Raw genomic sequence first — 25,111 nt, 5'->3', positions numbered from 1 at the left:
ACAGTGAAATGATCTCCCTCTGACTTGTCTTCAAAAAACCTGGGTGGGGTGTAAATGGCTGGAAGCGAACAATTGTTGAGGCTGGGTAATGGGGGTACAAGGCTCTTTAAACTGTTGGCTCAGTCCCACCCCAGTTCTGGGTTCCCACAAGCCCCTCCCCCGCCCCCTCCTTGCCCAGCATGTGGGGTCATTCAAGATAAAGGTGCCTGCTTGCAGCAGGCCATGCACAGCTCGGTCTGGTTGCAGTGTTTCATAACAAAGAGCAAAAATTTAAAAAAGAAAGAAAGGAAGGAAGGAAATGAAAGAACCCCAAAACCAAAACTCATGCTTTCTGTTGCTGGAAGGTGGCCCTGCTGCTGGGTTTTGCAGCGCTGCCCCCACCGTGTCCTCTCTCAGCTCCTGCTGCTGCCTGTGGGGTTAGGATGGAGCAGAGGGAGGAGCTGACTCGAGCTCCTCTGACAAGATCCAGGCTCCCTGGCTTCTCAGGAACGCCCACAACGGTTGGTCCAGAAGCATTCCTGTTCGGAGCACACAGCCCGGCCCTTTCCCCGGGATCCCACCCACCCTGGCCAGGGACCCCACAGACAGTTTTACAGGAACTGGGTCTTAGAGCAAGATAGTCTTTGAGGGTGGGGGTGGCTGGGAAAAAAAGATTCCATTTACTATCAAAGTTGCCTCCTTGTCCTAATCCTAGAAAGCCGACCCTCGACTCCAGAATTGTACTTTTGTGTCTTATTTCACCATATGTGAATATGACAGCCCTCTAATATGGAGGTGGTGTGTATGGTGATAAGAGATCTAAAAATACACAAGGAAGCACAAGTATGACCCCCAGGGCCTCCGAAACAAATGGCTAAAAAGACAGCTAGGTTCTCCCAGCCACATCCTCGATGCCAGCGCCACAGCCTGCTGTGGAGTCCGAGTCTGTGGGGGCACCTCCATGGGAGCCCCATCTGCCAGGCGCCCGGCCCACAGGCCAGATGGGGAGACAGGCAACCAAAGTGACCCTTCTCCCCCTGCAGGGTCTTCTCTGGGCTGCACAGACCGTGCGTGGCATCTCGGGAGCCAGGCTGGAGGGGCCTGGGGAAGACTGCGTGAAGAAGTCACTATCCCCAGCCCGAGCCACAGATAAAAGCACATGTTAGGAAGCGCTTTGCAAAGGGATCCCACAGCATGCAGAGGGCCCTGAGTGGCTCTAGTCCTAGACAGAACCACACAGCAGAAACGGCTTCTGCTGGGGCAGGGCACACAGGGCAGTGAGGTAAATAGTTCAACTCACGCCTGTTCTTCCAGGGCCCCCCACGGGCCTCCTGCTCAGAGCCCCAGAGATTCCCAGCTGCAAGAAGACAGTCACTCAAAGATAATGGCCGTCCCTTCTTCCGGATTAGGGAACTCAGGGACAGCCTGGATCAGCTCCTCAGGGAGCTGAGGCCAAGGAGAACCAGAGAGAGAAGAAGTTATTGACCAGGACGCAAGGAGAAAGCCCCAGCAGAGTGCAGGGTGGAGAGCCTTCCCGCACGCCCTCCTGGCCTAGCCCACACGTGCTTCCATCCTCAGGTGGCCTCAGCCTGCGCTGGAGGTGTTGCAGGCAGTGGGGGTACTGCCTAAGGGTGGGGACAGCCCAACACCCTGAACTCCAATTCCAGTGGCATCTGGGACTCTAACAGCTCTAATGGCATTTGTATCCTTCTGGCTCCTACCAGAAGATCATCACGCGGTCTCTTCAAAGAACAGAAACACAACCAACACTGGTGGGCCGGGGCCCTGACTGCGGGCAGAGGGACAGCAGGTGCTGCAGGAGGCTTGCTGGGCAGTTTGCTTAAAAAGCCCCACACTCCTTCAGGGGATCCTGGCGAAGCTCGTGCATTTCCCGAGCATTGAAGCTTTTCTGGGATTCCAGCCTAGTGTGGAATTACAGATCCCAGCGCCTCTCACCCTGCAGTCACAGGAAAAGTTCCTCCGCTTTTAAACCCTCTGGTGATACCCTGGGGCTCCAGAATTCTCCACAGAAGCTGGAAGGGGTTTATGAGCCACAGCTTTAGGGCAGGCAGTTCCTGCGAAATGCTCTGACGTCACTCCTTCCACCCAGGCTGAGAAAGCCCTGCAGCCTGGAAAGCACCGCATGTGAACCAGAGCCCGGGGAGACCTAGGGCACACGGCTCATGTGCAGATTCGTGGCTGCCATGCCCGCCGTTTGCCAGGAGCCTATTAGCGCACATTAGGGACACCCAGTGGGCCAATGGACAGAGGACTGGGCCATGAACAGCAGCTCTCCTCAGATGGCAGATGGAAATGACGCCCCACAGGGCTGTTCAGGGAGAGAAGCCGTTTACCAGCGGTAAAGCACTCCACAAACAGGAGGAAGTTCTCCAATTAATTACACACATTCATTTTAGCCTCCAGGTTTTAGCATCAAGCAGAGAAGTGAAAAAGCAGCAGCATTATTTTTCCAGGCCCCATGATATGTCACCAGTCTAGTTTATAACCTTTTTGGAAAAGTGTTAAGGATGTAATTCAAGTTCACTCACGTGAATGTAACAGGAATATGATGCAGCCGAAGGCTGAAGTAGCCACAAAGGCCAGTTTGTTCACAGACAAGCAGGAACCTCTGTCCTTGTGCGATTCTTCCCCTGAGCTAAGAAGGAATCAAGCTCCTGGAGGGGCCGTGGTGTACCCAGGCTATGACACGGGATCCCTTTCCTGAGCCACCTTGCTATAGGAAGTGGCCACAGCCACCAACTTTTGTTTTCTCTATAAACCCCCAACCCTCAGATGCAGCAGCCTCTAAAAATAGTTTGCTATTCACAGCAACCAAGTGGGCCGGGTGATGTCCTCCTGCACAGACATGGACAAGAACGGACAGCACAAGGCTAGTGCCTCCGAAACGCAAGGGAGGCTCGCCTCGACTCCGCGTACCCATCACCCCATGTCCCCCAGAGGCCATGTGCATTGTATCTCAGTTCTAAAAGAAATGCTCATGTAGGCAATCTCACCAAGTCCCCCAGTAACCACAAGGGAGCCTTCCCTACGGCCATGACTGTGAGAACGATCATTACCGGGCACAGGGCACTCTGGGGTGGCAGCTGGCAGCGGCAGGAGTGTTGACTTAGAGGACATTTTGGAAATGTTGGGGGGATTGGGATGTCAGAAAGATTGGGAAGAAGCGAAGGGTATTGGGGCAGGGGGGCAGGGCCAAGTCGGCCAACCATCCCGCATTCAGACACGCCTGCAATGGGAAGAACTTTTCCCTCGACTGCTCAGGAAGATAGAAAAACCGCTGTTTTGGCCGGGCATGGTGGCTCACGCCTGTAATCCCAGCACTTTGGGAGGCCGAGGCAGGCGGATCATCTGAGGTCAGGAGTTCAAGACCAGTCTGACCAACATGGTGAAACCCCGTCTCTACTAAAAATACAAAATTAGCTGGGCGTGGTGGCACATGCCTATAATCCCAGCTACTCAGGAGGCTGAGGCAGGAGAATCACTTGAACCTGGGAGGCAGAGGTTGCAGCGAGCTAAGATTGCACCATTGCACTCCAGCCTGGGCGACAGAACGAAACTCCATCTCAAAAAAAAAAAAAAAAAGAAAAACCACTTTTTAAATTTTTGGATTTACAAACTTATTGCAACTTACATATAAACTCAAAATATGTTTTACACAGTTCAAATATACATGAAATATTCCAGGAATGCAATCGACATGGAAATTGAGGGAAGATGATACTTGGCTTCGTTCAGAACTTTCCTGAGAGTTAGTCAACTTTTCACAATGTCACATCATAGACAGCAACATGAGGGGTGGTGTGTGGGTCTCAGTGCAACACACCTGTGTTGGCCTCCCTGTGACACCAGGCACAGGTGTGTGCAGGTCTCACCACTGCATTCAACTGCTGGTGTACCTGGTCTTGAGTATTTCTATATCAAAATTCTTATTATGTTACTATAAGCTATTTTATTTTTTATGGAAATGTTATATTGACTTGAAATTATGTGCACTGGTTGATTTTATCACCTATGCATTTCATTTCAGGTTAGTAAGGAAGTTAAGGAACTTGTAAAAATACAGGGTTGAGAACCACAGCTTCAGAACTCCAATGTGGATCTGTCATCTCTCCATCACGCTCTATGAAGCAGCCCCGGCATGATTCAGAACACAGGTCTGGGAGCCTGGTGCTCAGGCCATCAAGAAGATTTGGACAGCATAAAGTTAGAGATCAAAGCTTAACTGATTACTTAACACCATGTTTCCATCAAAATTAACTCAGACAAATTATGGAGTAGACTGTGAAATTATCACGAAAGTTTACGGTAAAATGGCAGCTTCAAAGAAGGCTTTAGCTTCTCTGGGGCCCACAGGCCTCAGGAGCCAGCATACTGTCCTCTGCACTCAGGGGACCTGGCAGACAAGTCCAAGAAATGCTGGGTGCCACCTGCCTCTCTCAGCTGTGGCTGCACTGTTCTCGGTCTGAGTTTATACAGGTGGGGACTATCAAGAAAGCAGTCTGAAGACCCAGCCACAGCCTCCAGCTTGGGCTCAATCACCTACAGTTATATGAGCCTGGATAAATTACTTGGTTTTTGAACATGAGCCCTCATTAAAGAAGTAGGAGGGGACATAATCTTTAAGAGCTTCCTTCCCCTCTGAAATTCTTTGTGTTTATGCCAGCGGTGAATTATTTGTACACTGAGATTGCCCACAGACTTTCTCTGTTTTGCTACTGGAAATCTCCAGGCTTTGCTTTTCAGAATAATAAGCTTCTTTAAAGTACTTCGCATACTAAAATAGCAAACATATTAATCAGGAACAAAATGATTGATGTTACTTTATTGATGACTTACACACTGACCTATTCAAACCTCACAACACAATCTTGGGCTTAGCAGCTACCCACACTGGCACTGAGAAATAAATACGCTCCACAGTATCTTCCCTGCAAGTGAACTTCTACTCTTGCTGTTAATACATTTTTTGCTTTTCCTGAGATGAATGAATCTTCATATTTCCTTCAATTGCCTCAACATGCTGGAAATACAAGAAGAACCATGACTACCACTAACAGAGATGCGTGGGACTGAGAGGCGAGGGTGGCTCGGCCTCCCCTGCGCCGTTTCCTCTCCAGGTGACAGGTTTCCCTCCAGGCAGCGCATCTGGGATCCACTCCCTTCACCTTTGCCTGCTCTGCTCAAGATAGTCCAACAAACCCCAGACCTTTAGGGTTTCACAAAAACATTGAAATTGTTTCCTCTGAGAAGGCTGAAAGCTCCATCAGTACCAGGGTTCTTCCACTTGGGGCAGCACACAGCGACCGACGATCTTTCCTATATTCAGCGGATATTCCCTGGAACCCGCTGTAAAAGAAACATCAGCTGTCATGTTTATCCTCCATGAACCTGTCTACTTGGATGAGGTAGGGGAGGAGTTACATCACACCCAGAAAAATAAAAAGGCTTAAATCACAGCGGCTCTCAGGTGTATGCCGACATAAGTAGTAGTTAACATTTTAGCATGGTACAAATATAGCAAAACAAGTTTCACAGCTATTTCATTTCTACCATTATTTTCCTTATGTAGAAAAGTAAAGTTCATTGGGTTGGGCGTGGTGGCTCACTACAGGCGTGGTGGCTCATCCCAGCACTTTGGGAGGCCAAAGTCAGGAGTTTGAGACCATCCTGGCCAACGTGGTGAAACCCCACCTCTACTAAAAATACAAAAATTAGCCAGGTGAGGTGGCAGGCACCTGTAGTCCCAGCTACTTGGGAGGTCTGAAGCAAGCAGGAGAATCGGTTGAACCTGGGAGACGGAGGTTGTAGTGAGCTGAGATCATGCCACTGCACTCTAGCCTGGGTGACCAAGCGAGACTCTGTCTCAAAAAAAAAAAAAAAAAAAAAAAAAAAAAAGAAAGAAAGTAAGTTCTTTGAATGCTCTCTTCTGTCTGGAAATTACTAGGCAAAGAACAGAAAAGTTTGATAGAATGAAGACTTCTCAGTATGCATTCAGGACAAGGACTTCTGTCCTAAGAGGCAGCTTTGGTAAAAAGAAATCCTTCAGCCCCAGTACTGGGGTATGAGACAGCAGGGCTGCAAAGAAAAGCTGACAACAGCGACAAAAGCAGCAGCAGTAGCCGTGGCAGCCACAGATATACCTGGCACATTTACTACCTGCCAGCCCCTGCCTGCAGCATTGTACACAGCGGTGACAGTTGTCAGTACCAGTTCCGAGTCAGCAGGCCTGGGTCTGAACCGGCTCCACTGCTGACTAGCTGTGAGGACTTGGAAAGTCCCTGACATTTCTCAGCCTCAGTTTCCTCTTTATCTGAAAAACTGAGAGAAAACTATCTGCTCCCCACAAGGTTACCTCAAGGGTTAGAGAAGACCTTGGCATAAAACACCAGGGGGGCGTGGCAGGGGTTTGGTAAATATTAGCTACTTTCACTCCTTAATGTCTTCTTTGACAGCTACTGACCTCAGTATAAATCCAGTCCAGAGACGTTTAGCAACACAATGAGAAGGCAAGCATGCTAAGGTACCCACGTAGTAGAGCAGCAGGAAAAACTGGGGAAACTTCAGAGGAAGGGGACAGAGGTTCCCAACCCACAAGGAAAGCCCACTCCTTTCCCTAGGAAAATCACACAGCCACTTACCACATACAGTAAAAAAGACAAGGATCACAAGGGGTGTCGCTTTGATCATCTTCATTACACAAACATGTTAATGAAACATTTTGGTTAAAATTAAGAGTAAATCTTCATTATAGTGATTTAAGATAAATTACTTCTCTATTACAAAGTAGTTACACTTTAGATTCAAGGGAAAACTACTTATCTAGTTTTAAAGTTGTAACGTTACAATACCAAGGAGAAACCACTCGAAACACTGGCCCTTTCCAAAATGAAAGAATGAGTCTCAGAATACATATCATTGCCGGGTGTGTGTGTGTGTGTGTGTTCTGGTTTATTGTTTTGGAATCTGGCCTGGGGCAGGGGGATTATAGTAGTGGTCTATAATCAAATACATGGCACTTTTGAATGATTAAATCTTGCATGGAGTCAAAATATTTAATTTGGGAGAAAGAAATGAATTTACTTAATTGTATCTAGGTAGTCTGAATAATAAAAGTTCTAGTAAGTCCATTCCATGAAAACAAGCTTATTAAAAAAAACAAAAAAAACAAAAAAAACTCAAATTTGGGTGGATTTGGGTGGCCTCCAGTAAAAACAGTAAGGTAATAAAAATCCTCTTCTCCTTTCCCATGTCTAACATGTAGTGAGATTAACGGACTTACTGATTGGTGAAGAGGTTAGTAATCTAAACATTACAGCCTCCAGGGCTTCAAGATCACTCCTTTAAATATGAGCAGATATTTTGGAAGCACTGGCATATGAGTAACCAGTCATAAACAATTCCTTTGCTGAGTCACAGAGCCTGGTTTTTCGGGGATAAGTTCCTCTTGGACATTGCCTTTTGAGGAGCAAACACACTGCACCAACATTTAGTCTCACAATTCTGTAGGGATTGGATAAGAATCTCGCTCTAATCAGGTAACACTCCAATCAACTTCGCTGAAACACCGTTTTACAACTATAAATAACTTGGTTTCCTGTGCTCAGCATAAGTGGCAGTTGAGACTGCAGGGTTTTTTTGAAATTTGCTAAGGAGGCTTCCGCTGTGTGATATTAGTTCAGGCTGAACAGAAACTGACTCTTAAAGAAAAAGGGAAATTTAGTCTCCATCTTTGCCCCAGTAGGACACTCTCAATACTACTAGAAAAGACCTACTTTACTATATTTATATCTTACCTGCCCAGGGAAATGACATGCCTAAAACACACCATATGATTCCACGCTCCACCATCTCAGACTGAGCTAGAGCAGGGCCAGCCTGCCTCGTGCCAACTTCATCCCCACGTTGGTCAAGACTCCACTCTCCCAGACCTGGGGACCCTGGACCAGGTACCTATAATGAGATGGGCCTTGGGAGACTGTGTGTCCACACTCTTCCCTAACAGCTCTTTTTTGGGACGGTGCTGGTCATTTAGAAGGGCTGCATGCTAATCAGTATGTGGAAAGACAGCAGGGTGACACAAGCCATCGCAAACACAGGGAAGTTACAAAAGCTGAGGAAATGCACAGTTTCTCCACTGTCTGCATTGGACCCTCTCCTACAGCTCCAGGGCCGGTGCCCACTTGCTGAAGAAGCCCAGGCTCCCACTCAGATCCTGCTTTTGTCTTCTAGTTGAGGTGGAGCTTGCCAAATCCACTTCCTCTGACCGACCCAGCTCTGCTCTGCATGGGTGCGGCCCCCAGTCCCGCCTTTCCACGGGAGACCCATCCCTGAACCCACGGACACAATGCAGAACATAAACTAGCACAAACCAGTGTGAAACGCCCACTACCACTCTCCCATGGGTATACCCAGCCCATGGCCCAGGGCAGCCGCTGGCTGACGCCCTACCCCCGACCCATGCTGACCCCCAATTCCCATCACCATTCAGCACATTTCCTTCCCTACCTGAACATTAACCTCTTAACAGGAACTGCGTTTTGCTTTTGTTCACCATGTCTCACTCTGATAGTTTTTGCTACCATTTACCAAGAACAGCTCCTACAGGTTCTCAATTTCTCTCTGAAAAGCCCTGGGGCCATGTTTCAGAATTCAGCATTTTTGGACATTAGAAACGTAGTAAGACGCGTACACTGTATATTCTGGTACAACCCAGAGTAGCAGCCCTTAATCAAAGACATCAACAAGAAAACTATGAATATTCACATAAGAGGGATAAATGAAGACCAAAAATAGCTCCCCCCCCTTGGTCAGGGCAAGCCTCACTGCCAAAATTCTGCCACAAACTTATAAAAACAAAACAAAACACAAACCTTCTGGTCTTCAGCGCTTATTGGGTTTTGGAACTGAGGGTGGGGGCTGGGGGGGGGGGAGGGGGACAGTGGGCCTGGGATGATCACAAACCTACTCAGTTGGACGCAGTCCAGACTTTCCCCTCCCTTCTTCCCAGCAGCATCTCAAAGTCATCTGAACCCAGACCCGCCCAGGAGGCTCCCGGCCTTAAGTAATAGACCCTGTAACCAGTGCCTTAGCAGCTTCAGGTGTGCCTCTACTTACTCCTCTGATCAGCCTGTCTCTGGCTTCCTCACATCCTGTTCTCAATGTTTACTCTTCCCTTCTCCAAGGACTCTCGGTCCAGCAGGCGGCTCTTCACCTCCACCCTGCTCCTGCGATCTATGGTGTCCCAAGCTGCTCCTCAGAACACCAACACCCTCAGCCACATTCCCACCTTCCTTCTTTCAAGAACCCTTCCCTGACGGTGATTCAAGAGTCTCTCTTCCCAGGCCCCTAGGAACTAATTAGTTGAAGGGGTAAAAACCAGCTCCAGAGGGCTGGCCCACTGCCAGAGTTTTAAACGAGGTCACAGAAAATCCACACTAAAATGGACATTTAAAAAACAGCCACCATCTGACAAGCAAAGAACTGGCTTTTCAGTATGCGTTCATCAGCCTATTTCTACACCTCTCTCTGGCATTTCCTAATAAGCTCTCCCAAGGTCAAAGCAGTCTGATTCATCTTAAATCTTACACACACACCCAGTAGATGATTAATTTCTACCTGATGAAAGAGTGATTGTTTGGGGCTCATACTTTTACTAAGATCCCACGAACATCTGATTAAGTTGAAAGCTAGGATTTTGTATTTCTTTTCCAAAGTGCACCCTTTCACTTTTATTCCCATTCACGTTCAATCACAAGCTGCATGAAAATGTGTATTTGCAAACCCTTTCCGCCTCATCCCCTGCCCAGTTTTAATGCCAAACTACAGCCATAGTCCCACGACTGCATATTGAGCTGGACAACGGCAAAATCCTAGAGGCAGGATACTGTCTGGGCTGGGCGGACCCGGGAGACAAGCCAAAGTGAATTTGGCGTCTGGGGTCTTCGGGGGAGGTGGTCCTCAGGTGCTGAGCGGGATGAGTGCTCCAAAGCACCCCAGCCACTTCACGGTGGTTCCAGCCCGCGGGTGAGGGCACTGGCTCTGGCCACCCGGTCCTTGGTGCTGTATTTTGTAAAACAGCAAACTAGCAGCTCCCTGTGACTCTAAGCCGGGCACAGACCTGGCCAGAGCCTGTCTGAAGCCCACCACCTCGGGCGGGGAGAGACCATGTGCCTTTTCGTCCTTAGAGGTGGCGTCCCACAATAAAATGTGCTTCCCAGCTCACGAGGGACGCCGCTCCCCGGGGCCACTCACGGACCCGCACCCACTGCGCCCGCTCCCACCGCGCTGGGGTCCCGCCCGAGCCCACCCCACGCCTCCCGGGCACCTGCGCCTGCCCTTGACCTCGAACAAGCTGGAAGCCCTGAAAGCCCGCCGCAGTCAGGAAAGAAAGTTTCGGAAGCGCTTTCCTCTTACCAGCCTCTGAGCTTCCGGGCTCAAACAGTCGATCTCCCGGCTTTGCGCGGCCGCGGGGCTGGTCATCCTGCCGGGCTCGGCCCGCTCCACCCGGCGGGAAACGCTCGAGGACCACGCCGGGAGCCCCTCGCAGGCCGGGCCAGGGGGCGCGCGTTCTGTCCGCGGAGACGGAGCCCCTCGCAGAGAAGTGAACGCTCCCGCTTCCGGGGCCAGGAGCCAGCCCGCCGGGGAGAGGCTCGCGGCGCTGGGCTCGGGCGCGGCCGGCAGGGGCGGGGCGCAGGTAGCGGCGGGCTGAGCACGGCCGGGCGTGGAAGGGCGCAGGGGAAGCGGGACTCCGGCGCCTCCGCCCGCCCCATGGCCAGCCCCGCCCCCCACGCAGCTCCGCCTCGGAGGGTCCCTCCCGGCCACGCCCGCCCCGTCCCCGCCCCCGCCCCACGCCCCGCCCTTCCTCGCCCCGCCCCCCGCGCCGCGCCGCCTCGAAGGGTCCCTCCCGGCTCCGCCCCTTTCCCCGCCCACACCGGCTCCGTCCTACCCAGGCCCCGCCCCATGGCCCGCCCCGCCCCCCGCGCTCCGTCTCTGCGGGATCTTCCTGGTCTCGCCCGGCCCCTCCCCGCCTGTCCATCACCACCCCTCAGGCCCACGCGGGAAAGAGGACCGGAAGGAAAAGACCTCTCCGACCCCGGCCGCAGCTCCACCCGCAGGGGCCTGAGTCAGTGGCTGGAGGGCGAACTGTGAGGCCGTGGGAAGCCGGCGCTCCGGGAAGGACTCCACGCCCAGTAGGGGTCGACCCGAATAGGGGTCCCCTCCCGGGGCGGGGCTGCCCGGGGCCGGGCGAGGGCTGCGTTCCCGGCTCCCCCACATCCCTCACACTCAGGCCCTGCTGAGCTTCCCGGACGCGGAAGCCTAGGCCCCAGCCCCGCTACACCTGCCAGCCGGGAACCCCGCTAACACGGCAACCCGAGACGGGCCGACTTCCAGGACGACGCAGCTGCGCGCACACAGCCCCCCTCGGCCCGGTGCGGCGGCCTGCGGGGGATAACGAGCTTCCAGGGCGCGGGTGCGAGCCGCTGGGGCCCATCCGGCGTCGCAGAGCCCGGGGTCCCCACCGTCCAGACTGCAGCCGCGAGGACCCTGGAGGGCTCCAGCCTGCGCCTCCTCCAGGCACAGGGCGCCCTCCTAACTCCCAATGAAAGTCCTGCGGGAAACGGTTCCCAAACTCGCCAGGCTGGGTGCAGAAGCGACGGGATGACGCGGATTGTAATCAGAAGATCAGCCTGTCCAGGCCACGCCAGGGAATGTAAAATTTAAAGCACATTTACATTTTACAGCCCCCCAATTCCTAATTCCCTTTTCTCTGCACGCTGACCCGACTTGGTAACGTGAGCGCGCACCTGTGAGCACTCACCTTCCCGCTGTGACCCGGGCCCAGGGCTTCAGGGCAGGGGCTCCGCGGGCTGGAGTTGTCAGGAGGGTGTGCAGCAGGGAAAATGGGTGCTGAGGAGCCAGAGGACGACTTGGGAGGGATGGGGGCGAAGGAAAACAGGGGCCGAGCAAAGGCTTAGCGAACCGCTGGGGAAGAAACGTTGAACTTAAGATGAACAGACGCCAAGCTGTCTTTGAGAGCATCTCAGGCTCACAAAAGCAACTTTCAAAGATAATGAAACGCCTACCTTTTAATAGCTTGTTTTCTCCCTATAACACTTATTTAAATGTTGTTATAACAATTTTTTTTTTTTTTTTTGAGATGGAGTCTCGCTCTGTTGCCCAGACTGGAGTGCAATGGCGCGATCTCGGCTCACTGCGACCTCTGCCTCCCGGGTTCCAGCGATACTCCTGCCTCAGCCTCCTGAGTAGCTGGGATTACAGGCACCCGCCACCATGCCCGGCTCATTTTTGTATTTTTAGTAGAGACGGGTTTCACCATGTTAGCCAGGCTGGTTTTGAACTCCTGACCTCAAGAGATCTGCTTGCCTTGGCCTCTGAAAGTGCTGGGATCGGCCGGGCGCGGTGACTCAAGCCTGTAATCCCAGCACTCTGGGAGGCCGAGGCGGGCGGATCACGAGGTCAGGAGATCGAGACCATCCTGGCTAACACGGTGAAACCCCGTCTCTACTAAAAAAAATACAAAAAACTAGCCAGGCGAGGTGGCGGGCGCCTGTAGTCCCAGCTATTCGGGAGGCTGAGGCAGGAGAATGGCGTAAACCCGGGAGGCGGAGCTTGCAGTGAGCTGAGATCCGGCCACTGCACTCCAGCCCAGGCGACAGAGCGAGACTCCGTCTCAAAAAAAAAAAAAAAAAAAGAAAGTGCTTGGATCACAGGTGTGAGCCACTGCGCCTGGCCTATAACAATTCTTGATTGTATAAACTGCAATTATTTGGAGAAAATAATTTTAAATGTTCTCTGGGAATTTATTGTAGAAAGCTGTTAGACTTTTACCAGTGGTCACAACTTCACTGATGAGAATGATAACCCATTAATAAAACAGCCCTCTTCTAGACTTGAGTTTGAATATTCTGATCTAGATAGGCAGATTCTAAAGCTACTCAACACCCGGAACCCTGTAACTGAACCCTGTGACCGCATCTCCCAGAGCAGAGTATTGGGACTGGCTTCGTTCCCTTGGCCTGTCCCTGAGGCAATGCTTGAAGACACCTGTAATTGCCACAAGACGCATTTTCCTAACCCCTAAGCCACCAGTCAATTGCTAGTTACCAGCTTCTGAAAACCATATAGGGAAGGGATTAAGAAGTGGGGTCTGGAATTAAGCCACCTCATTCAGTTCCTGGCCCTGCCACTCACTAAGGGATATTGAGCAAGTTACTTAGCTTCTGTGCCTGGAGTCTCACCCAAAGCATGCCGGTGATAATAACAGTGCCCACTGTGAGGGTGAGAACCAAAGGCCCTAACATGGGGATCCCGCTGGGCATAGTCAGGGTGAGCTGCCCAGCTAGCCTGGTGCCTAGTGTCCTGGGAGTCCAGTAAAAGCAAGCCAGCACCTGCCTTGCTGCCTCTGGAGCCCCCTCTTTTCCAGAGAGAGTCTCCTTGGTAGGTGCCTCAACTCAAGGTGCCCAGGCCTCCTTCTCCTCCATAGCAGGAAGGAAGCTGGGCACCAGACCAAGAACTGGGATGAGCCAGGCAGCAAGACTGTGGGCAGTCCAGGGAAGAGAACAAACCCACTGCCTGCCACAAAAACTGTGGGAGGGGGCTGCTGCAGAGGATGTAGGTGGCAGGGAGGGGGCCATGCCAGGACACTCACGGAGTAAGAAGCAGCGAGCTAATGAGTCTTAGTCCCAGGAACAAATGAACATTACCAGCAATAAAATAATGGCTGGTTTCTGATTCCGCTAAGTAGTAGCATATTAAAGAAAACTGCCATCCTGTCACCCTTCTAGATGAGAGGATGCTACATTCTGACTTGGGTTTCAGGCCAGCCAGTCCTGTGAGGTGGAAGTCTCAGAACCATCCCCAACTCAAGGGCAAAGTCTGTACTGTAAGTTGAATGCTAATACATCTTTCTTGGTGTTCTTAGATCCCAGAGCCCAGGAATAAAATGTAGTGGGTCCACAGTTGCCTCCCAGTTTTATTAGGATGGTGCAAAAGTAATTGCAGTTTTTGCATTAAAATTAACAACAAAAAATGCAATTACTTTTACACCAACCTAAATAATACAGATAACTTTAATGTTCCCTTCTTGAAGCCCCCTTCTGAGGCAGTCCTCCCTCCTACCCCCAATCTTCTTTTTTTTTTTTTTTATTTAACTTAGAGCAAGGTCAATTGTGAGGGTGGTGAAAGGGTGATTGGAACCCACAAATTTGACACTGGAAGGTCCAGTCAGAAGTCAGGGTGTGGGTGTGGCTCTGAAAGGTGGCATTTTATAAAAACATGGAGGTACACAAAATGTGCATCCCAGTACTCACAGCTCTAAAGATGGCTTGGCAGAGTAACATTAAATCCTTCACCTTGAAGACAAAACTCAAAACCCGAGGGCACCTTGGAAAGGTCTGAGCTGGGGGTGGGGGGTTTCCTCGGAAGAGGGTGCATCTGGGGCCGGGCATGGTGACCCACGCCTGTAATCTCAGCATTTTGGGAGGCTGAGGCTGGTGGATCACCTGAACCCAGGCATTCGAGACCAGCCTGACCAACATGACAAAACCCCTTCTCTACTAAAAATACACAAATTAGCTGGATGTGGTGGTGCACATCTGTAATCTCAGCTATTTGGGAGGCAGAGGCATGAGAATCACTTGAACTCGGGAGGTGGAGGTTGCAGTAAGCTGAGATCATGCCACTGCACTCTAGTAGCCGGGACAACAGAGTAAGACTCTGTCTCAAAAAAAAAAAGAAAAGAAAAGAAAAGAAAAGGGTCCATCTGGACCATGCCAGCATGATGCCCAGGGTCTTAACTAAAGAGCTGTGAGGTCAGTGACCAAGGCTTGACTTCCTCCTTCTCTTGGTAAGGATGATCCAGGGACAGCCCCTTCTAACAAGTGCCTTGGAATTTACAGCCCCTTCCACACTGCAGTTAATGGCCTGTAGACACACAGAACTGACCTCCCGACATCACTGGTTAAGCCCAGAATCCCTGCACTGAGAGGGTACTTTGGGTTTTGTGACAGGTCTGACTGCCTCAGAGGGCATCCTTAAAAGTTGCCAGGCCTGTGATATAATTTTGTCTTCCTCTGTGCCCTCTCAATGAAGATTACCTGTCTGAAATCTAAAAATTCATGTTCATAAGTATAGGAGACTCCTGAGAAAAAAACAAAAGGCGAATAGCATGGTCTAATTTTGTTCTAGGAACACCAGAATCATAGCTAACCAGAAAATGCCAGAACAGTTAACCAATTTGGGGCCACACCCAAACATGGTTTACTTTGTCTCCATGGTGTTGGTCTGTTGCTTGGTTCACTAGCTGTGCCTCCCGCTGTGGTTTGAGGCTACAGAGACAAACCCTTACAGGGATGACAACACAAGGCTGAGGGCAGACAGGGAGGACACAGTGGCTCTCAGCCTCCCCATTAGTCAGATAACTAACATGAAGTCATTTTTCTAAATCAGAGCCCTAACATCTGTTTTTCATGAATGTGAATCACTAGCCATACTGATTACAGCAGAATAAATGTCAGTAAATTACTTCTACAAACCATGAGCTTACATTCATGTTATTGCTTTGGATTCCCTCCTTTTTTTTTTTTTGAGATGAATTTTTGCTCTGTCACCCATGCTGGAGTGCAGTGCCATGATCTTGGCTCACTGCAACCTCCACCTCCCAGGCTCAAGCAATTCTCCCACCTCAGCCTCCCGAGTAGCTGGGATTACAGATGTGTGCCACCACGCCCAGCTAATTTTGTATTTTTAGTAGAGATGGGGTTTCACCATTGTTGGCCAGGCTCATCTCGAACTCCTGACCTCAAGTGATCCACCCACCTCACCCTCCCATAGTGCTGGGATTACAGGTGTGAGCCACCGCACCTGGCCTATTTGGATCCCTTTGACTGATATCTAAAAACACATCTATTATACGTGTGGCTCATGAAATGCTCACTTGAAATTTACATAGCACCTTTCAGCTTACAACATACTTTATCCACACACTGAGGCTCACAAAGGTTATAGAACTTGTCCACAGATGCATGTTGGAAGAGTGAAGCTAGGTTTTCAACCCAGGTCCCCTCAGCCCTTAGCACATGCTCATGGAATGCACCAGCGGCATGCCGCCTGATGCAGAGCTGCTTCCTTCCTCCCAGCCATCCAGAGGCCTCACTCAGAGCAGACAGTCATCACATAGACTCAACGAATGCCCTTAGTTGTCTTCCTGGTGGACCAGTGACCACACCTCCCACTCCAGGGGCACTGGCAAAGCAGGGTACATACCCAGGTCAATGCCAGATCTCCCAGTAAGACTAGGGGCATTGGTAGGAGCATCAAGTAGGGGAGCCAGACCCTGCCTGCTGTCTGCAAAGAAGGTGGTACCCCATGGCCAGCTGGTCCAGCTCAGGCGCAAAATACACTTGGCCCTCAGGCCAGGGTCCTGACTGCCTCCGGTGGACAGATGAGCAAGAGCGTCTGGAAAGCAACAGTGGGCTTGTCTCTAGCATCCACAACAGCTCCATTGCCTGGCTTACATATGGCAGCATGCTGCCTTCCCACAGCTGCCCTGTGACCTGGGTACTGAATCTCTCCCACCACCTCCCTCAGCCCCCACTGCCAGGTTATGAATGGACTCTCCCGATTAAAAGCATGTTCTCGCCACTTGGAACATGGTAGGTGCCTTATAAATGATGCATAGGTAGATGGATAGATGGATGAAAGGTTTTCCTAACAAAATGAAGGACTTTGATGAGTTGTCATTAATTCTCATTGATCTTCAGTATTTTATACTTTTGTAGCAATTGGGAATAGAAACTCTCTTTTAAAAATGACATGTCTTTAGGATATTTTTTTTCATAACTGATTGTACCCAGCAATTCATCACACTTATTTTTCATCTAATGGGGTTTTTATTGTTTTTGCTTTTTAAATCCCTTTAGATTTTCTAAGGAAGGTGATGGGTTTGATTATTGATTGAACCGAATTTGAATTGGAGGCAGAAAGTTTCAGTGGAGGTGACTAACAGGCACCTCAGCACACACTACCGATTAAAGGTGATGATAAAATCAGGCAGCACGCATAGAACAGAAAGGAGCCTGCAGAAAGGAACCTTGGGACACCTACATGGGAAGGATAAGAGGTGTGTAAGAACAAGTCAAGACAGAGAAGGGGGAGTTAGAGAGTCAGAAAATAGAGACGTCTCCTGGAAGCCACAGAGTGAAGAGAGCAAGGTCAGGAAAGACTTTAATTTGCAACTAGAAAAACACTGGTCATTACATTCTGCCATTAAAATTTGGCAATTAAACATTTTCTGTGATTGGTGCATGTGTAATAAATGGTAGACGGCAGCCTTGAAGGAAGGCGGGACCAAGGAAAAGACTTTGCGTGGGGGAGATTTATTCATGATTTGTTGGTTTTTAAGTATGGAAGAGACATGAGCCTGTCTGGAGGCGGAAAGGACAGTGAGAAAAGATGGAGTGGGCGGGGTGAGGCCTCAGAGGCTGCTGACCAAAGGCTGGGTGTGGAGAGCGGGGAGGGGAGATGCAGGCACTGGCGCCTTGTACTGACTCAGGAGTTGATCCGATTGTGAGCTCCATGGGAATGAGAACACCACAGTGGCCAGGAGAGGGCAGATAACTAGAAGCAGAGGTTCCTGTGCAGGAAGAGTGGATGGCAGAGTTGAGGGAGGATGAGGAGCAGGAGGACCCAATGTTGAAGGACCTGCCTTGGAGCTGTATGAGTCCCAGTCAAGGTGCACTGTACCTGGGCTCAGAGCCCTTCCATGGTGTTACATTACGTCATTAAATGTTGCCTTGGGATACACTCTGAGGCATACTTAAAATAATTTCTAATGTATTTTACTCTGGAATTAAGCTCATCTCAAAACGTGTCTAGGAATAAGTCTATAGCAATCCTAAATGTATCCGTTTTCCCAGTGTGTTCCACAGAATTGATGATTTTTAAGTCCGTACCACAGAAACCTCCTGTATACACAGTAGCCAAGGAAATGGCCACAAACACCTCCAGTAAAGCATCTCTAAGAAAACCAGTTCTGAGTTTTGGGTTTTTTTTGGGGGGCATGGGGAGACAAGGTCTCACACTGTCGCCCAGGCTGGAGTGCAATGGCACATTCTCGGCTCACTACAACCTTGATTCACTGCAACCTTGTCTCAAGCAATCCTCCCAACTCAGCCTTCCAAGTAGCTGAGACCGAAGGTGTGCACCACCACACCTGGCAATTTTTTTTTTTTTTTTCAGAGACAGGGTTTCAGCATGTTGCCCAGGCTGATCTTGAACTCCTGGGCTCAAGCAATCTGCCCACCTTGGCCTCCCAAAGTGTTGGGATTACAGGTGTGAGCCACCGCACCAGGCCCAATTCTGTTTTTCATGCAGACAATGCACTGCAAATATCTACCAATTACCTTCTAAAAACACGACAGCTAAAATTCATTATGTATTTCTCAGTCTTATAGACACAAACTCTGAAAAGTCCTCCTAAGGCAGCTCTCCTGTGAAGAAAAAAAAATCTATACATGCTCTCAGAATAGTTCATTTAAAATGTTCAGAATAGATAGCGACATGGGAAAATAAGCTTTATCCTCAACAACTGCATTCACCAGCTAACAGTATACCCCACTGAGAAGAAATAAATCAAATGCTTCAATATATACTTAGGAATAGAAAATGGCAATTTCTTTTCTTTTCTTTTCTTTTTCTTTCTTTTTTTTTTTTTTTTTTTTTTTTTTTTTGAGACAGTCTTGCTCTATAGCCCAGGCTGGAGTGCAGTGGTGTAATCTTGGCTCACTGCAGCCACCACCTCCTGGGTTCAAGTGATTCTCCTGCTTCAGCCTCCCAAGTAGCTAGGACTACAGGTGTGCGCCACCACGCCCAACTACTTTTTCTGTATTTTTAATAGAGATGGGGTTTCACCATGTTGGCCAGGCTGGTCTCAAATTCCTGGCCTCAAGTGATCCACCTGCCTCAGCCTCCCAAAGTGCTGGGATTACAGGTGTGAGCCACCACGCCTGGCCAAAAAATGGCAATTTCTGTACAAAATAAAAGCAATATGTTTTTTCCAGAGATTCCCTCATTTATTTGGCTTTGCCTCAGTAATCCTGCCTATGAGTTTAACATTCTAGAAAATTCTAGAAAAGTTTAACATTCTAGAAAAGATGTTCTCTGATAATCAGAGCCATGAAGTAAATCTTTATGCTACTAGCTGAAAACTTCAGAAATCAACCAATTACAAATGTCATTGATAAATGTCATTCACAAAAAAAGAAGTGTGGGGAGAATAGGACTTCATAATCTGAATTCAAACAGTACCCATAGCATACAGAGAAGTTTAAGGTACTCAAGATGTATTCAAAGGCTTAAAAGTAAAGCCCTGCCACTAAGCAGCTTGGCTTGCAGACGGCCCGACTGAAGGGCAGACAAACGAACATCAGGAACAGTGAGTATCCTTCCAGCTGAAGGTACAGAAACCCCTAAAACAGCATCCCCAAATTGATCTTTCCAAGCAAATGCATTTCCATAAAGGAAAATAAAGGCTAAAACACACTTCAGCATCACACTAAAAACATAGACCCACACTCTCATAGAAGGGTTTGCCCTTTTGCACTTTGGCCCTTGAGATATAGCTCAAAGAAAAGTCGTCAACTATTCGACTACAAAAAATGTTCTCCATGTGTACAAATTGGATATCTTTAGAGAAGACTTGGACATAGAACAGACAAGCCTCACCTTTGAAGAATGAAGATCTTAGATGAACTTCAGGGGGAGCGTGAAGAACACCAAAGAGCAGCCGTTTGGAGAGACATGCTTGGCACGAGAGTGGAAATTCTGGAAGAACTGGAGATCAAATAGCCACTCCTGACCACGCCACCTTTATACCCTGCACCTCACTGGGCAGCTGCCTTGGCATGCCGAGGGGGCGTGGTCCCCTAAACGCACTGGAGGCTTTCCAAACGCTTCTCTCACCTGACCGTCGGCTCGATTTTAGTTGCTGAGATTACACTGAAGCCCCTGCCCCTTGTCTCCACCCTGTTGGTGGCATCTGTATCAAATGTGGCGTCGGGCTTTTTGGGAAACCCTGGGTTTAATAAAGAGCAGGGTCCCTCGACATTTGGAGTTGCACAGTTCCTTGTTGCGGACAGCTGTCCTGTGCATCCCAGGATGGCTAGCAGCATTCCTGGCTCCACCCACCAGATGCTGGCAGCGCTCTCCACCCCAGCTGTGACAACCAAAGATGTCTCAGACATTGCCAAGTGGCCCTGGATCTAGAGGGGCCCATACCTGCATCCGAGGTGCCCACACTGTGTAAGCACACTCACGTCTCAGCTTACGCAGCTGGATGGGGCCCCAATAGATCCACAGAAAAGCGTACACAGAAAGAATGGTCAAGATGGGAATATGTGCACACAGCATCTAATATCTGTTGCCTTCTTTCATCCAGTGAGAACGCGAAGGCAGGGCTGCTTGTCAGGGACTGCAAGAAAGTCAGCGCCAGGAGCACTGAAAGATGGGAGGTGCGGGTCACTGGGTGGAAAGTGGGGAGTGGAGATTTCAGATGTGGTGTGGTCACGCCAAAGGGTGTAATTCTGGAAGTTGGCTGGAAGAAAGGGCAGCTGAAGTGAGAAGATCAAAGAACTGGGTTTTGCTTCTCGACACCTCTGGGAAGGCCCAATCCAAGAGTAAGCCGACGGGAGAGCAAGCAACCCTGCACCCCTACGCAGAGAATGCAGTGACCTGTGCAGAAGCCCTCAAAGCTCCAAAGCAGGGGTTTGGCAGATAATCAGCTTCCAGCTCCTGCTCTGCCATTCACTAGCCTGCAATTTCAAGGAAATCCCCTGACCTCTTCCAGCTTCCTACATAAAGCAGGGAGACACAGGCAGCAGACAGGACTGCCCGGAGGACTGCAGGTAACAGGGGACCTGAGTCTGGCGTGAACAAGTACTTTGTTCTGTTGCACTAGCAACAGATTCTGTCTGGCAGCTCATTCCATCTGTTATTTGACCATACACAGATTATTTTTTCCTGCAAAACAAGGGGCTCTAGAATTACAATTTACATCCAGATTAGAGAAGTTGCGGGAAGGTCTAGTGTCGCTCAGTTAGCTTGGACTAGGTTTAAAACTTCATCAGTGCTTTTGGCACACGCAGGGAGCTTCTGCCCTCTTTCCTGTTTCAGGCAGCTGTCCCCCTTCGAGCCCAGCGCTGTGTTGTTGCTTTACGGCTATTCCGAAAGCCAAGCTTGCGGTGTTCTTAGTCCTCAGACAAACACAATTAAGAATAGGACTGCGGCCAGGCATGGTGGCTCACGCCTGTAATCCCAGCACTTTGGGAGGCCGAGGCAGGCAGATCACCTGCGGTCACTAGTTCAAGACTAGCCTGGTCAACATGGTGAAACACTGTCTCTACTAAAAATGCAAAAATTAGACAGGTATAGTAGCGTGGGGCTGTAATCCCAGCTACTCAGGAGGCTGAGGCAGGAGAATCGCTTGAACCCAGGAGGCAGAGGTTGCAGCGAGCCAAGATCGCACCATTGCACTCTAGCCTGGGTGACAGAACGAGACTCCATCTCAAAAAAGAAAAAAGGAATAGGACTGTGCAAAAGACACAGGCACGCAAAGACCAGAAGGACACACAGAATAAACACAGGGCTGCTCGCCGAAGTGGTGGAACTGTGGGAATTTTAAACATTGCTGTTTGAACACCCTTGGGTATTGTCAGAATGCTCTTTTTACAATACGCAAGTTAAAGAACTTGGGCTTTACTCAGGAAGCAGTAAAGGACCCACCAAAAGTATTTGAACAGGGAGGTGAGATTGTGTTTGAATAAAGAATCTGTGGGCTACAAAAAAGTTGAAAACCACCCGTGTTATGTTTTATCAAAAATTTCTTGGCCAGCCTCTCCATTTATTCTTCCAGATTAACTCAGGAGTCTATTTGTTTTTTTTTTTCTTTTTGTCATTGTTGTTGTTGTTTCTGACACAGGGTCTCACTGTGCTGCCCAGGCTGGAGTGCAGTGGCATGATCATGGCTCACTGCAGCCTCCACCTCTTTGGCTCAAGTGATCCTCCCAACTCAGCCTCTTGAGTAGCTGGGACCACAGGCATGTGCCACCACGCCTGGCTAATTTTTGTATTTTTGTAGAGACGGGGTTTCACCATGTTGCCCAGGTTGGTCTCCAACTCCTGGGCTCAAGTGATGGGCCCACCTCAGTCTCCCAAAGTGCTAGGATTACAGGCATGTGCCACCATGCTGGCCTAGAGTCTATTTGTTAAGCTTTCAACCAACCTTCCCCTCTAAACTGAGATTTTATTTGAAATCCATTAGACGGTTGTCCCTCAGTATTCAAGGGGCATTGGTTCTAGGACCCCCTCCAACCACTGGGGTATCAAAATTGGAGGATGCTCAAGTCTCTAATATAAATGGTGGAGTATTTGCACATAACCTACGCATCCTCCTGTGTACTTGAATCATCTCTGGGTTCCTGTTCATACCTAATACAATGTAAATGCTATGTAAATAGTTGTTAGACTATATTGTTTAGAGAATAATGACCAGAAAACGTCTGTACATGTTCAGTACAGAGGCAACCATCCATTTTTTTCCAAATATTTTCTTATTTTTTTATTTTTATTTTTTTTGAGACGGAGTCTCGCTCTGTAGCCCAGGCTAGAGTGCAGTGGCCGGATCTCAGCTCACTGCAAGCTCTGCCTCCCGGGCTTACACCATTCTCCTGCCTCAGCCTCCCGAGCAGCTGGGACTACAGGCGCCCGCCACCTCGCCCGGCTAGGTTTTTTTTTTTTGTATTTTTTAGTAGAGACGGGGTTTCACCGTATTAGCCAGGATGGTCTCGATATCCTGACCTCGTGATCCGCCCATCTCGGCCTCCCAAAGTGCTGGGATTACAGGCTTGAGCCACCGCGCCCGGCCCAAATATTTTCTTATTTACTTATTGTAATGGGGCCTCGCTGTGTTGACCAGGCTGGTCTTGAACTCCTGGCCTCAAGTGACCCTCCCATCTTGGCCTTCCCAAGTGCTGGGATTGCAGGCCTGAGTCACTGTGCCTGGCCAGCCACCGCACCAGCCTTTTTTTTCCCCAAATATTTTTGATCTGAGGTTGGTTGAATCCATGGATGTGGAACGCACAGACACAAAGGGCCAACTGTATTTATCAATTATTTGGGGATGGATCTGTGTCTCTTTAATGTGGAGTCTTCTTGTTCAGAGACAAGGTATCACTCTCTGCAGTTTTCAACTAACTGTGCCCTTCAGTAAATTATTATGGTCTTCATATAGGCCCTGCATATTTCTTTATTCCTATATGCAACTTTGAGTGGGATCTTATAATTTTTTCCATTATTTAAAAATCAGGCTGGGCGTGGTGGCTCATGCCTATAATCCCAGCACTTTGGGAGGCCAAGGCGGGTGGATCACCCGAGGTCAGGAGTTGAGACCAGCCTGACCAACATGGTGAAACCCTGTCTCTACTAAAAATACAAAATTAGCTGGGTGTGGTGGTGCATACCTGTCATCCCAGCTACTCGGGAGGCTGAGGCAGAAGAATCATTTGAACCCAAGAGGCAGAGGTTGCAGTAAGCTGAGATCATGCCATTGCACTCCAGCCTGGGCAACAAGAACAAAACTCCATCTCAAAAAAAAAAAAAAAAAAATCATTATAGTAGGATATAGGAATGCTTTGGTTTTTGTTTCTGTTATTACAAACTATCTTACTGAACTCTCAGTTTGAGACTGACTTTTTGGATTAGACATATACATAATCTGCAAGTATTTACAAATTTTATCTATACCCTTTCAGTAGTTTTATTGCTGATTTCTTTGTTGGGTATGAATATCAGAACTGCCATTATCATTATAATTTTACAGTTATCGCTGATCTATTCCTTCTTCCTTAAATTACTCTACAATTAGAGAAATAATCAGGACACAGTAGCTTTGTGAGTTAGTGCTTGCTCTGTAATCACACAGTACAGAACTCAGGCTTGTCAGAATTTAAATAGCATTTAAAATTGCTTGTAAGATAAACAGAGAGTTGTGTTGCAAAGCACCTGAAAGGAAACAAATTACACGTCTCACAACAAGATACTCTTGCCTAAAGGCTAGAATCAAAGTTAGACCAATGGAAGATTAACTTGGAGAAGGAATAATACTTAAGTCAGTGAAAAGTTATTTTTATTGTTGATGTTGGAGTACAATTGTCTACTGTGGTGACAGGGAGCACAGATTCTAGGGACGCTGTGCCTGGTGGGAATCTTCAGCGCTGGGCAAGTTACATATCCTCTCTTTGTGTTTCAGTTTCCTCATCTGTAAAATGGGAGTGATAATGGTACCCAGTTCCCAGGGTTTATAACAATTAAATGAGTTGCTATTGATAATCATTATTTAAGTAAATACAATACTAGAGATGTAAGTGCAATGAAGGTGTTTGATCTATATAATGCAATCTACAAAATAGTTTGAGGGGCCAGGTACTGTGGCTCACACCTATAATCCCAGCACTTTTGGAGGCTGAGGCAGGCAGATCACTTGCGGTCAGGAGTTTGAGACCAGCCTGGCCAGCATGGTGAAACCTTGTCTCTACTAAAAAATCCAAAAATTAGCTGGGCTTGGTGGCAGGTACCTATAATCGTAGCTACTCAGGAGGCTGATGCAGGAGAATTGCTTGAACCTTGGAGGCAGAGGTTGCAGCGAGCTGAGATCACTCTACTGCATTCTAGCCTGGGTCACAGAGTGAGACTCTGTCTCAAAAAAAGAAAAAAAAAATAGTTTCAGGATAATTTAATCTAAATCTGATGTACCCAGTCACACTTTACCAAGGGATCTGGGAGCTGACATTTGTCCCTGACACGCCAGCCCCTCCCCACCCACCTTCCTGCACACCCCAGGGCCTCTACCTCGCTCCACTCCACATAGCCTGCTGTGTACACCCGCTGTAAGGAAAGAGGTATGCCTGTTAAACACACAGAACCCCAACAGTAACTGGAAGTCTACATCTTGTGGCTGTAGTAGGAGTAACCTTCCCACTTTTCTAGAACAAGAGGCCTGAACTTTGCGCTGGTTATTTTTGTAAGGCACCCAGCTATT

At 49.0% G+C, this 25,111-nt stretch overlaps 1 protein-coding gene across 35 annotated transcripts in view; it reads right to left on the bottom strand.

Annotated features, from left to right (window-relative positions):
- The window catches only part of LOC105473834 (LRR binding FLII interacting protein 1), a 170,549-nt gene that overhangs the window by 87,395 nt on the left and 58,043 nt on the right, over window positions 1–25,111 (bottom strand). For 2 of the 35 annotated variants that reach the window (XM_011727951.2, XM_011727945.2), the window contains exon 1: window positions 10,414–10,731. The exons of 28 other annotated variants lie outside the window; for them this stretch is intronic. In XM_011727951.2, the coding sequence (XP_011726253.1) occupies window positions 10,414–10,479 (66 nt within the window). In that variant the 5' untranslated portion in view covers window positions 10,480–10,731. Of the gene's footprint in view, window positions 1–10,413; window positions 10,732–25,111 lie in introns of those variants that run through there. 5 more of the 35 variants (XM_011727954.2, XM_011727937.2, XM_071073660.1 and 2 more) reach the window with 4 other exon arrangements.

This window comes from Macaca nemestrina, chromosome 11 (assembly GCF_043159975.1).
Source record: "Macaca nemestrina isolate mMacNem1 chromosome 11, mMacNem.hap1, whole genome shotgun sequence".
NCBI lineage: Eukaryota > Metazoa > Chordata > Mammalia > Primates > Cercopithecidae > Macaca > Macaca nemestrina.
The sequence above is the reverse complement of the archived record's forward strand: the minus strand, read 5'-3'. Positions and strand labels throughout refer to the sequence as shown.